Here is a 14431-nt window from a genome sequence, read left to right as displayed (position 1 = left end):
TATTTTTTAGTATCTATTTTATAATTTTTTTTGTCTGTTTCGTATATATCCAATATATAATTGGTATATAACTACTATTTGCAACTACTTTTGTTTGGACTTTTTATATATTAGTTTGAGACTTTTTGAATTGTTATAAAATTCTAATTACTTGACATGATATAAAAATGTAGTCAATATCAAGATCTTTGTAATATTCTGTAATTTTAAATTTTAAATTTAATTTAATCTTTAGAGGTATTTTGGTGAATAAATATTTATGGTATTAATCTCAAGCGTTAAATAATTTTTAATTAATTAATCCATCATCATAATACTTTATTTTATTTCTTTATTTTTATGAAATAACTAAATTTTTCTTGATTTTGGTTATTTTAATTAGCTTTGTGAGTTTAAAGAGATAAATTCAATTTTATTTAATTTAGCGTTATTAGAGACATTGTATTTTGTTTCACGATTCCATCAGCTTGTGGAAAAATATTCGAGTATATGGGTTTTCTTAGATTTCAATCTCCAATTTTTATTATGGTGGATCCTGAGTATCAATTGTGTTATTTTCCAGGATTCTATTAGCATATAGAGCAACATATTACTAGAGAATTGCACTCTTAAATTTGTATTACACTTTTAGAGAGTCTTGGATTTTGAATGTTTTATTCATGTGGTTTTCAGGATTTCATTACCATTACTAAGGTTTTTGCGTGTGAGCTCAAAGATTGCAGAATCATTTTTTCTTACATCTCCATCAAAAGCATATGATTTGATGCTTTGACCTATTTGTGGATATTAGAGTATTGGTTGTTTGATTTTCCAGGATTCCATCAGTTTATGGAGCAATATGTGAATTGTGGCGCAGTTTTGATGAAGTATTGATTTTTTCCTTGAACATAAAAACAATCTAACTGTGAATTGGTGGTCATCCTTTCTCGGAAGTTCTATTTTAGTACCCTTAATTTAGTTGGCTTAATTGGTCAACAAATCTGGTTTGGATGCCATAACCTTTCGACTCCATTTTTCTTAATGCAAATATTTCTTTTCCTTGTTAAATGCAATTATTATCTGCTATAAACGCATCACTAGTGACGGAGCAAACTCCTATATTCAGAGTGAATTATTCACCGACCTTCTGTTATGGTCCCAAATGATACCTCAAGCTTTTGCCATACTTGAGGATCACGGCTCACTAACTTGATCTGTGCTGTGAAATTGCTCCAAGAAAGAGGTGGCAACTCTACTCTATTAGATGCTGTTTTGCTTGCTTTCGTCCATAATTTATTACATCAAGTTGAAGAGCATCAGAGGTCCCATCAGGTCTCCGCCTTATTGCCTCAACCAAGCTAACTTGTTGCCCATTATAATGCCTGTTCCTTCAGAACTAATCAGTCTTTCAAATTCATTGGGAAGAACTCGTTCCTTGCATTGCTATGGAATTTAGTGGATATGACTCTTATTTGGCAAAAATAGCATAATGAAGAACTGTTTTTATTTACTTATTTATTTATTGAAGAACTGTTTATGTCGTTAGATTCAATTTCACAACTTCAAGTGCTATGAAATTGCGGACGCCCAAGTCAATTTTAAACAAAGCCATGATATGTTGCATAATGAAGTTTGCAGTTACTTGGTGCTTATTTGTAAGCTATGAGTTCCTTTTTTAAGTTGACGTTTGGGTTTTGTTGTGGTTGGCCAGATAATGTCCTGTTTCCCATCCCTCTGGTGTTCATCTTTGCGTTATTACCTTAATTTTAATTGTATTTAAGCTATCGAAATACATTAGACCAATAAAAAGAAATAATTGTTGCTGGAGATGGACAAGAAATTTCCAACCATGATTATGAGTTACTCAGGTACGAACTTGAAGTCCACGATTAGCATGACCAATAGAGCGGGCAAAATCTATTGCATGTTCTGGAATTAGGTGTTGTTTTGAGCAAGTCAAAGTCCTTGAATAATTGATTCAGTAACCTCATTTATGGACAATGCATGTTGGTTTTCTGAGTGAACATGGCAGTTGAAGGCAATTTGGAAAAAAAACGTAGGTTCTTTTGGTTGTGGAAGCTTTGTCTCACCACTTAACATCGACACTACAGCCTTCATGTTCTGCCTATCTGCTGCTTTGTCCTGTACGCAAAGAAGTCCAATATTCACACATCTAATTGCTTCTGATGAGGAAAATGATCCAGAAAGTGCTTCAACCCCTGTTTTCACTCCATCATTGCCATGCCTAAAACAAATAAACAATTTACACTAGTTAAATAAGGATATTAAGATATGGCAACACAATATTTACATACAAACATACACATTGGACTGTTCTGCACTTACATAAGCAAGAAGGCCCAAATGGTCTTCATTATAGACGAAGCTATTAATCCTTTTGCCGCTAATGATTTCTAGCAGCAGGACCCCAAAGCTAAATGTATCAGACTTTTCAGAGAATATCCCACTCAATGCATATTCCGGAGAGATATAGCGCCTCTATGCAATAGGAGGAGCATGGCGATATACATTTGTTACTGCTTGAATGTTCATAATTAGTATAAAATTACTGTCTTGCTGGATTATTGTCATTATATAATGGTAAAATTAATTTATTTTTGCTTGAAGAATTATTACCAGAAACAGGAATAATAGTGGAGTTTTTGTGGCGAAGCTTACTTACAATGTTCCCACAACTCTTAAGTGTATTTGCAAGGTATTCTGTTCCTTGAAAAATTCGTGCCAATCCAAATCAGATATCTTTGGGTTCATATTTTCATCCAAAAGAATATTGCTCCCTTTCAAATCTCGATGTCTAATTCTTAAACGGGAATCCCGATGGAGATAAAGAAGCCCCCGAGCAACTCCAAGGATGATGTTAAATCGTTTATGCCAATCAAGATTTGCATTAGCTGTAAAATCTGATGATGGCAAGACAAAATTGTTGTTAGATTCTATGCCCTTTAGAAGTTAACTAAACTATAGTGTAATGCATATGCAAGCATTAAAGTGCAGATGAACTCATTGATATTTTAAGCTCAGTGGTATTGGAGTCAGAACCCAATTGACAGGAAAAGAAAGTGCTATGAGAATTCATAACCGGTCTACAAGCCTCAGGTCTCCATCTTTGCCAATTTGTAGACTTACTGGAGAATTCATAACCGGTTTCTTTCTGTTTGCTACCCAAACAACTGTGCAAGGAGAAATGTCCTTATACCATATTCCTATATATTGATTACTGGAATTAATTGGAGCAAAAAATCCCAACTCAAAAACTTGGTTAGGCGAGGTGATTGTTTGCCCTTGCAAGACAAGTTTGGACAGGGTTACGGTCGAAGAACTTGCATGCAATGGTCTAATAAACACAAATTGAACAAGTGGAAAGAAGACAACAAGTGAACAGTTATTATACCCATGTTCTTTCTACTCATTTGGTTTCTATAGGACAAGACAATAATTATTGCCAAAACAATAATAAAACAAAAATCTTCAGGAATGCAAGTAAGATTAACAAGAGAGAACATGAGTGTTTTCTCCTAAGACAGTAACACTCATCGCCTGAGCATAAAAGCCTCGCCCTTCCAAGTGTAGATAAGTCAATGAAGTAACCAATCCCTATTTCGGAAAGAAAAAAAATAGTAAGTCAATGTTGAAGGGGTATTTTTTTATAGTATTTGATTGGATAACTATTTATATTTGAAATTTGAAATTTTCCAATCTATTTCAAATCGCATAAACTATTGCGAAGTCATTTTGCAATTATTGTATTTTATTTCCTGAGATAGTTTTATAATTCAAAGTCATCTATGGATAAAAAATTGTACAGTCTAAGTCGTCAGATAAATCTATCATTAGACTTTATTGAGTTTAAAATGTTAAAGAAGGATTAATAACAGAAAAAAGAATTAAATGTAATGAAAGAAATATGGGCATGGGTCTTCTAAGCATCTTAAGTAAGCCCAACATACGTAAGCTTTGTTTTTTCACCTGTTAACATAGTAACTATGGCTGTCATGCTCGGTTTATCTGCTGCATGATCTTGTGCCCAAAGAAGTCCAACATTTACACATCTACTTACTTCTGATGAGGAAAATGAATTCGCCACTCCTTCATCTAACATATCTAGGCCCCCGCTTTCAAACCACGATTGCCATGCCTGCAACAAATTTTTTATTGTTTCTTTTTTACAATGCAATGGTATTAGGGAAATCCTTTGTGAGTGAATTGGCAACCATAGCTATGTCTCATTCTCAACCGTGGCTCATTGCTGGCGATTTCAATGACTTTCTCTCTTCGGACGAGAAAAGTGGCGGGGTGGAAATATCACAAAACAAGTAGGAATAGCCCTCGATGAAGGTATCCAGAAATCTAAAGATAAAAGGAGGAGAAAAGAAAACCAGATCACTTTAGCCTTGCACAAGCTAGAAGACTCGTGTTGTTCATCAAACTAGAAGCTGCTAACCTTCCTGCCACTAACAATTTCCAAAATCAAGATTCCGAAGCCAAATTCATCAGATTTCTCTGAATATATACTGCCCAAAGGGTATTCTGGAGCCATATATCGTCTGTATTTGACAGGAAAAGGAAAAACAACATTTAGAACTGGTTGTCTATCTTTAGGGTGGTAATTGGCTTGAAGGTCAAAGCTTTTCTTAAAATGAAAGGAAAATGGTATTCCTTTTTCGTCTCAACACATACATGTTTGATGAATATGGTCCTTTTTCTTTTTCTGGAAAAGAAATGTTTCGAGGAAATACATAGTTAATTATATGTATTTCAGAAAGGTAGTCTGCTTACGGTGTTCCCCACAACCCTGTGAGTGCTCCCTAGATCTTGTGTGCCTTCGAACATTCGTGCTCCCTAAACTCTTCTATTCCTTGACCACAGCTGCTAGAAAGTCTTTTAATCACCACATCCTTCCCATCTTGTAGCTTTCCCTATACAAAGCACACAGATTACTACACTACTGATGCATGTCTTATCTTCTTCAATTACTTAAAAACATCTTTGCCTTCAAAGAAACATCAGTAATCACCTTATAAACTGGGCCATATCCTCCTTGTCCAAGTTTGTTTTCTATGTCAAAGTTGTTGGTCGCGATTAAAATACTATTAAAATCGAAACAAAGGCAGCTCCACTGGATCTTTATCTTCTGCAGGGCTTCTCTACGTAAATGGTTGTGAAGTGTCTTTTGAAGTTTCAACAGCAGCTGCCAAATCCAAGCAATCGGGTTCTTTAGCATCTAAGATTTAAGCACAAAATCCAAATACAAGCTTTAATTAGGGATGCTCCCATACACAGTACTGCAAACTATCAAAGATTTCGAAAACAATAGAAGGTGAAGCTTTCTTGCTTAAAGAACTTTGTTGCCTGCCAATTGCCAAAAGAAACTTTTTTTTCCCTAATGATTTTCTTCTTGTATTTACCATTAAAGACTGAAAACTAATTTCACAATTCAGGTGCTTCCCTTGTCTATGAACTCCAAAGCTGTAGGTGGGTCCTTCACTGAAATTCTGATAAAGGGTAACGGTTGCAAGGATAACTGGGCCAAAAAAGGCCAACATGAACTTTTCGGCCATTGAAATCCGTAACTGGCATATTTCAGCTCAGAGGAGCCCACATTCTCACTGATACGCGCTGGCTTTGGAAGGTAAATTCATTTAATAATATCTTTCAAAAGAAATATAAAAATTGAAATAATTAATTTTAGTTTTATATATTATATAATATATATTTTCTTTTTCTTGCCTTTATCTCTCTCCACACCATTATCACTATTTCATTTCACTAGACCTAATCCCTGAATCCTCAATATGCAGAGGCAAGAAATAAACAGCAATCTTCAAAGCCAAAACTTAGCTCTTTCAGGTTTTTCTTCTTTTTGATTTCTTTAGTATTATTATAACTTCATTTTAAGCTCTCTTTTGTTTCTTCTTTAGCTTTATTGTTTCTCTTCTTATTTCTTATAACTAAAATATTTCCGTCCCATTTTTTTTATCTATTTAACATGTATTGAACATGCTATTAATATTAAAATTATATAAAAATATTTTAATAATTTAACAAATATTTTTTATTTTTTATTTATTTCTAAAATTTTTCTAATTTTTTTATTTTTTTAATTAGAATTTCTAAATTGAGTAGGATTTCAATCTCTTCTTATTTATGTATTTTTCAATTTAGTGACAAAATTTTACTGTTTAATTAGACTTTCTACTTTGAAATTAATTTTTAATATTTTTTATTTAAAATCATTTTTAAAATTGTTATATTTTAATAATTATTATTTATTTAAATTTATTTAAAGAATTAATATGAATTATTAGTATTTATTTATTATATATTGTGTTCATTTTAGTATATAATTTTAAATTAAATTACTAACACTAATATTTTTAAAATATGTATGTAAATGTTTCGTATGATTTTGGATTTGTAGTGTTGAAGCAACGGTCAGAAATGGAATTATATTTCTTTTTCTTTATAAAAGTATGATTATATTCTTTAAAAATATAATATAGATATGAAGTTTAATTTTTTAATATTAAAAAGTACTTTATTTTAAATTTTAATTTATTTAAATGCAGAGTTTATTAATCATGTAGTTATTTAACTAAAATTTGAACAAATTTAGTCTGAGAATATTTATTTAGCAGTTTATTTATTCAAAAAAATTGAAATTAGGCTTATTTAAGTTGATCCTCTTGCCAAATCCAACCTGTCAATAATTTAGAGCCGCGTAAACTTGAAGCCGTTTAACCGCATTTGCTGATTGAAATAAATCACAGCCGTCCTCTTACTTATATATAATCTCAGCCTTACAATTATAATTTCCCCTTCAGTTTACTCTAATTAGTTTCGCTAACCGCCTTTGGCAATTGAATAAATCCTAGCCGTCTTCTGACCATTTACAATGTAATCTCAGCCTTCCATCTCTTCTATAAATACAACTCCCTTTCAATCCTTTCTAATTCGTTTTTCTTTAGGGTTTAGGCAGCGTTCTTTAGAGCAGCATTCTTTAGGGTTTCTTATTTACACTTTTCATATCTCTTGTATATGTTGATCCATTTATTGAATTGACGCTTTCATGTTTGGTTGATAAGTAATCTTATAGAGAAGTGTCTGATTATTGTTATTCTAGGACAAAGGTGGTTTAAGAGCTCTTCTGATCTTTGATTTTGATTCTTCTTTTTGGATGATTTGGTTCGTGTATCAACTTGACATATATTGAACGATTTCTCAGAACTTTTTTTATCTTGTTTCTAATTAACTGATTCGTTGATATATCTTTATGCACCTGAACTATAACTGGAGATTTTGACTGCTTATTTCCAGACGCCCTTTCTGTCTCAACAGGCTAAAGATGGAAAAAAGAAGAAGCATTTCTTGGATCTTATTTGTGCAGATATAATTGCGCTAAGATTGAACAATGACTTTTCTTAGATCTCAGTCCACATTCCTTGATCTTATGTTTCTAGAATTTGATTATGCGGGAAATTTAATTAACAAACAAAGCAACATGTGGCTATTAAATAATTGCTTTTCTTGAATAGTTGACGGTTGTTGGGTTTTGAGGTTACTGATGCGGCTAAAAGATGGGTTTCTGAATTGTGTACTTAGTTTCTTAATTTTATGCCTCTGAATCTGGCTAAAAAATATCGAAAAGTGAGTTATCTTGATTTTATGCCTATTGATTCCTGGCTAAAAATATTGAAACTAAGTCTTTCTTTAAGCCTTGCTATCTCACTTTTGATAATGTGTTCTTTGTGTTGCTAAAAGACTGAATAACCAGTTCTTTAAGATCACAGTCTACATTCCTTGATTTTAGTGCCTCAGGAGTCCTTATTACTTTGAATTTTAAGCGTGAATTATGTGGCTTTTCTGAACTGGAGCGACATGTGGCTAAAAAGTTCTATAATTCTACGATATGAACATTTCTTTTAAATGAATTTACATGTTTATATGAAAAGTTCTAAAAATGTAGTTTATTTTTAACAAATAAAAATGTTATTTGTTCCTTTAGCAACATATGATATACTTCACTACTACTATTAACATCAGATCATCTACTATTTTTCTTTGTTTCGATTGGGCCTATATTTAGAAAAATTATACTTTATTAAAAATATAAAAAAAAGGATAAAAAGTGTAATAAAATAAAAAATGAATGATTTAATATAATAATAAAATAAGAACAATAAAGGCCATTTCCTGCTTAGCAAAAATTTGGCCATTTTTCCCTTTCCTCACAGTAATATTCATGTTACTTAGCCCCACTTGAAAACCAATTTTCCAAAATGGTTCCTCACAAATCTCCTGCTGCAAGATTCATATTTAGCAATAGGGCTTCCCTTTCAAAATTGAATGCAAAATGTAGAGGAGATTAATCAAATTGGTTTCAATTTGAGGAGGATTTTTAGCAATCTTGGCCCCGGTTTCATGTTACTGAAGCAAAATAGGTCAGCTATAACTGCAATGAGAATAAAAAAATGTTTTTGCACACAATAACCTTCTTATTTATTTTTATATAATTAATCATTCATTTTTATAATAAAGTATAGTTTTCTAAATGTAGTAGGCCCAAACAAAGAAAGAGATACCTCTCATCTGATGTTAATAGTAGTAGTGAAGTATATCATATGTTGCTAAAGGAACAAATAACATTTTTATTTGTTAAAAATAAACTACATTTTTTCCTGGTTAAATATTATTATTATCTGCTATGAACTCATTCTTCATGCCATTGCTCCACAGCTTGGCACTAGTGACTGAGCAAACTCCTATGTTCATTGTGAATTTATTCACCGACCTGTTATGGTCCCAAATGATACCTCAAGCTTTTGCCATACTTGAGGTTCACGGATCACTAGATCTTCTATGGGAACCGGATGTGTGTATTCATTCACCGACCTTCTGTTATGATCCCAAATGATACCTTTAGCTTTTGCCATACTTGAGCATCACGGCTCACTAACTTGATCTGCCGTGGGAACCGGATGTCTGAGCATGACTGAAAAAACAGGTACGATCCTGCTATCCATTGCTACTCAAGTGTCCGGAATCTCAAGGCCTTAAACACGGAACTGCTCCTATTGTGAACCCACTTACCCATCTGTGCTGTGAGTTTGCTCCAAGAAAGAGGTGGCAACTCTACCCTGTTAGCTGCTCTTTTGCTCGCTTTCGACCATGATGTATTACATCAAGTTGAAGAGTATAAAAAAGTCCTATCAGGTCTGCGCCTTATTTCCTCAATCAGGCCGCCCCTACAAGCTAAATTGTTGCCCACTATAACGCTGTTCCTTCAGAACTAATCAGTCTTTCAGATTCGTCGGAAGAGCTCGTCCCTTTCACTGCTAGGAATGAAGTGGTACCACACTTATTTCACAAAAATAGCCATATTAAGTTTTTTATTTGTCAAAGATCTGTTTAATTGTCCTTAATTCAATTTCACAATTTCAAGTGCTATAAATTGCGGATGCTCAAGTCAGTTTTAACAAGTAATCATGTGTTATGATGGTAAGCCTTGTCTAGTGCTTTTTAAGTAAGCCTTAATCCCCAATGATATGTCCAGTGGGGCAGGAAAAGCATTTCCAATTTGCCAGTGCTTTGTGTTGGTTACCAACAATTTGTAGTTATAGTTTTGATTTGTTGGACTTGTAATCATGATCGGAGGATAAATATAGAGGGGTCTGAGTTTTAGACAGCTACCTGCTCGTTGATTAACCTTTTGGTAAGCTTTTTCCACCTGTACAGACCATAACCGATGGTACTCGAGATTTTGAATCTTGGCACCAGCCCTCGCCCGTTATAATGCTTAAGTTGTGCTGTTGATCCATATTCTACAGGAGCTTTAAAACGCTTAGATATGTTTCATTTACAATTGGAATCCCACTGCCCACTTTCTCCAATAAGGCGTCGGTGTCAACCCTTTCCAAATGATGGCTTGAGGTGGTGACTCTGGCCTGAAGTAATAGTGTCTCACTTTGTAAATCACCATCATTCTCACTTTTCAGGAAGTAAAGGATGATCAGAGCTCTCCATAATTTTCTCCTGATGTACTGCCAATCAAAATAAACTTCCCATTTGATAGTACACGATGAATCCCGGTTGGCCAGATAATGTCTTGTTTCCCATGCACGACTCTCAGGTCTGCATCCTTTCCTTGTTGATTTCTTGCAAATAGTACCTTTAATTATCATTGAATTTCAGCCATTGAAATATATGAACTTTTTAATTTGTGTTTTCAAATCTTTGTCTAGATCAAATTACCAAACGTTAGACCGATAGAAAGAAAAAGAAAATGTTAAACTAATACTTGTTTTATCATTTATCTTCTATTTATTTCTATAAATTCGACAATTGTTTTTGTTACACTTTACACAAACAAATAAGACGCAGAAACTTAACAATGTGTAGAAGGAAATAGAACTTATCAATCCGAGATAATGACCATTAATCACGATGCTGAAGAAGTACTCGGGAAGTATTTGCATGAAAGAAATTTGGACAGTGAATTCCTCAAATCAGTCCAGCTCAGACCTCAGTTGCTGGAGATGGAAAAGAAATTTCCAACCATGATTATGAGTTTGTCAGGTACAAATTTGAAATCCACGATAAGCATGACCAATAAAGCGAGCAAAGTCTATTTCATATTCTGGAATCATGTGTTGGTTTGATCAAGTCAACGCCCTTGGATTATTGATTCAGTGACCTCATTTATGGACAATGCATGTTGGTTTTCTGAGTGAACATGGCAGTTGAAGGTAGTTTGGAACAAAAACGTAGGTTCTTTTGGTTGTGGAAGCTTTGTCTCACCACTTAACATTGACACTACAGCCTGCATGTTCGGCATATCTGCTGCTTTATCCTGTACGCAAAGAAGTCCAATGTTCACATATCTAATCGCTTCCGATGAAGAAAATGACCCAGAAAGTGCTTCATCCACCATGCTCAATCCTCTGTTTTCATTCCATGATTGCCATGCCTGAAACAATTTAGACTAGTTAAATAAGGATACTAAGATATGGCAACATAATATTTACACGCACAAACATACACATTGGAGCATTAATGCACTTACGTAAGCAAGAAGGCCCAAGTGGTCTTCATTATAGATGAAGCTCTTAATCCTTTTGCCGCTAATGATTTCTAGCAGCAGGACCCCAAAGCTAAATGTATCAGACTTTTCAGAGAATATCCCACTCAATGCATATTCAGGAGACATATAGCCCCTGCATATAATAGGAACTTGGAGATATATATTCAGTACTGCTGCTTGAATGTTCACAATTAGAATAAAATCACTATCCTGCTTGATTTTTGTCATTATGTAATGTAATATTAACTGTCTTTGTTTGAAGAAATTATTATCAGAAACAGAAAGAATGGTAGAGTTTTCCTGGCAAAGATTACTTACAATGTTCCTACAACTCTACGTGTATTTGCAAGATCTTGTTTACGTTGAAAAATTCGTGCCAGTCCAAAGTCAGATATCTTTGGATTCATATTTTCATCCAAAAGAATATTGCTCGCCTTCAAATGCCGATGTATAATCCTTAAACGAGAATCCCGGTGGAAATAAAGAACCCCCGGAGCAACTCCAAGGACGACGTTAAATCGTTTATGCCAATCAAGTTTTGCATTTGCTTTAGAACCTGATGATGACAAGACAAAAATTGTTATTAGATTCATGCCCGGTGTAATGCATATGCGAGCATTAAAGTGCAGATGAACTGTCCTTGATATCTTAAATTTAGTTGTAAGGCTCTTGATATCTTAAATTTAGTTGTAAGGCTGTCCCAATCAGAACGCAATTGACAAGAAAAGAGAAGTGCAGAACTGAACAGAAGCAGCCCAGGACGAAGCAAAAAAAAAAGGAAAGAAAAAGGAAAAGAAAACCAACCAAATAAGTAAGTATCCAAGCTTTTATTAGGCATGAACTCATAAATTAGTATCTTTCTTCTCTTTCAATGCAGCAACCGAGGAGCTTGACAAGATTTCTGTGTTGGAGCTTGGATATCAACACAATTTCATTCTTGAACTCTTCTACACCTTGTCCAGAACTGCTAGAAAGCCTTTTGATCGCTACTTCCATACCATCCTGTAGCTTTCCCTACACAAGTCCACAAATAAAAGTTAAACTTATTCAGCTTTGGTTGACAGGAATAATTGAAGCAGAGCATTTTCTTTTTGCCTCAGGTCAGTCACCTTATAAACTGGACCATATCCTCCTTGCCCAAGTTTGTTTGTTAAGCTGAAATTATTAGTTGCAAGTATGATGTTGTCCAAGTCATACACAGGCAGTTCTAATGAACCTTGCGCTTCTAAATGATTTCTCCACATTCGTTGTACTGAAGCGTTCTTTGCACCTGCGCTAAATCATTTCTTTTATTTTCCTGAATCTTAAGACTTGGGCAAATAATTTAAATCAATGAGCTCAACTATCTAGTATGCTGCAATGTTATGATCAGACACTGACAAGATCATCATGATTAGCCTTTTTTGTTTATTAAAGTCAAATTTTCTTTTCGTTTCTAATCATAACTGGTGCAGATATTAACATAAACAGAGAATAAATTGAAAGTTTTTAATCTTATTACTCACAGGGAGCTACCTACCACTTTCATTAACCTTTTGGCAAGCTCTCCGCCTATGCAGACTATAAACTATAGTACTCGAGATTATGAAAGTTGATATGGCTGTCAGGCTGACTATCAGTGTCACTGCCTTCTCTTCACCTAAACAATTGAATTAATAACAAATGGATTTATTACGAAAAGAATCAAAATCATAATAGTATCCATCAAACCAATTAGTAGCAAGTATCAAAATTATCACCTAATTCTGAGTGAGCAAGGCGAAGGAAAAGATCTTGTCCACCAGAAGTAAACTATAACATATCTATAAGATCACTGCCCCAAATCAGACATCCAATTCTTGTTACATAAGCATAAGCAATGGATGAACAGTTGTTCAGGCACCACTGATGGCATCCAATATCTACATAGCCAACCTCCACATATATAGAAAAATCAGTAAGTTTTATACCATCTTCAAAAATCCGTCAACCTTCCCTTTCTGCTGTGCTGCTACGGCAGTGATAGAATTTCTCTCACAATTCAATTGGGTTCGCCTCACGCAACCTCCTGTCCAGTTTCCTTTGCTCCACCCATCTGGTGTCTTTGGCACAAAACCGTTCAAGCAGCTACAAGTTAAAGGTACAGATCTTTTGCAGACACTAAAAGGTCCGCGTGCTCCATAAATCTCACATCCACTGTTGGGTGCTTGCCAGGATGAATACCAACCGATGCCCTTTTCAAAAGTAACAGATGTTGATGAAATGAGCAAATATAAAAAAATGCAGTCACCGGTTAATTCTAAAAGTAACAGATGTTGTTCCATGCTCAGTGTCATCTAGGAGCATAAAAGTGCTTAGATATGTTTCATCCATCTCTGGGATCCCAATAAACTTGGCTTTATCCCACTGCCCATTTCCAATACCGCGCCGATCCATTCCGAATGACGGCTTGAGGGGGTGACTCTTGTGTGAGACAAATAGTAAAAATCCCAGGTGATGGATCATTCTCACTTTTCCAGGAAATCAACTCAAGTCTCTCTCCAGTATTAATATTAGACGCTATCTATGTTCCAGGTAAGATAGTGTGCGATGAATGACTTCCGCTCTCCCATAAAGTTTCTCCTGAAGCACTGTCCATCAAAACGAAGTTCCCATTGTTTAAAAGCACTGCTACCGAAACATTTGACAGGACAGGACCGGTTCCAGTTGACCAGATAATGTCCTGTTTCCCATCCACAAGTCTCAGTTCTCCATCTTTGCCAATTTGTAGACTTGCAGGGGAATTCACAACTGGCTTTTCTCTGTTTGCTACCCAAACAACGGAGAAATCTCCCTGTACCATATTCCAACATACTGATTATGGGAATTATTTGGAGTAAAGAAACCCAACTTGAAAACTTGGTCAGATGAGGTGAGTGTTTGTCCTTGCAAGACTGGTTTGGACAAGGTTATGTTAGAACTTGCAGTGCAAGTGCAATGTTCTAACAAAAACAAGTGGAAAGACAAAATCAGAAAATTCACACTTCTGCTCTTTCTACTCATTTGAACAATAACTATTGCCAAGACAATAATAAAAGAAAAATCATCAGGAATGCAAGTAACATCAACAAGAATGTTCTCTCCTAACACTCATAGACTGAGCATAAAAAGCCTCGATATTTGGAAAAAAAGTTTTTAAGTCAATCTGGGATAACCACTTGCTGCAATACACAAGTCCTTAATTATGTTGAATTTTTCCCCTTGAAATATAGAACAAATCGCAGATCGCATAAATTATTGGAAGTCATTCTCCATTTATCTTATTTTATTTTAATTCATGAGATGGTTCTATTTTCAAAGTCATTTATGAATAAAAAAATTATAGTCCAAGTCGTC

The 14431-nt window shown here is 34.4% G+C and overlaps 1 protein-coding gene and 2 long non-coding RNA genes across 4 annotated transcripts; 1 reads left to right on the top strand and 2 right to left on the bottom strand.

Moving 5' to 3' along the window:
• Positions 1 to 1894: 1894 nt before the first annotated feature.
• On the bottom strand, positions 1895 to 4105 carry LOC125370082. Of its 2 annotated transcripts, XR_007215786.1 has the most exons (4): positions 3967 to 4084; positions 2663 to 2900; positions 2326 to 2516; positions 1895 to 2224 (listed from the first exon to the last, which is right to left on the bottom strand). It is a non-coding gene; the product is annotated as an uncharacterized LOC125370082 (long non-coding RNA). The 2 variants fall into 2 exon arrangements; XR_007215785.1 differs by lacking the exons at positions 1895 to 2224; positions 2326 to 2516; positions 2663 to 2900 and adding an exon at positions 3365 to 3594 and having other exon boundaries at positions 3967 to 4105.
• A 1090-nt stretch (positions 4106 to 5195) lies between these two features.
• On the top strand, positions 5196 to 8001 carry LOC125370083. The gene is made up of 4 exons (XR_007215787.1): positions 5196 to 5317; positions 5439 to 5629; positions 5799 to 5847; positions 7315 to 8001. It is a non-coding gene; the product is annotated as an uncharacterized LOC125370083 (long non-coding RNA).
• A 2279-nt stretch (positions 8002 to 10280) lies between these two features.
• On the bottom strand, positions 10281 to 14380 carry LOC112535682 (G-type lectin S-receptor-like serine/threonine-protein kinase At1g61550). Its single transcript, XM_048373869.1, is given in 8 exon segments — positions 10281 to 10963; positions 11060 to 11210; positions 11396 to 11633; positions 11882 to 11932; positions 11935 to 12091; positions 12187 to 12347; positions 12597 to 12716; positions 12817 to 14380. Coding segments are annotated over 6 exon segments (1035 nt in total). The 5' UTR covers positions 12322 to 12347; positions 12597 to 12716; positions 12817 to 14380; the 3' UTR covers positions 10281 to 10660.
• Between the last annotated feature and the right edge of the window lie 51 nt (positions 14381 to 14431).

Source organism: Ricinus communis, chromosome 5 (assembly GCF_019578655.1).
Source record: "Ricinus communis isolate WT05 ecotype wild-type chromosome 5, ASM1957865v1, whole genome shotgun sequence".
NCBI classification, from domain to species: Eukaryota; Viridiplantae; Streptophyta; class Magnoliopsida; order Malpighiales; family Euphorbiaceae; genus Ricinus; species Ricinus communis.
This window is presented reverse-complemented; position numbering and strand designations above follow the sequence as displayed.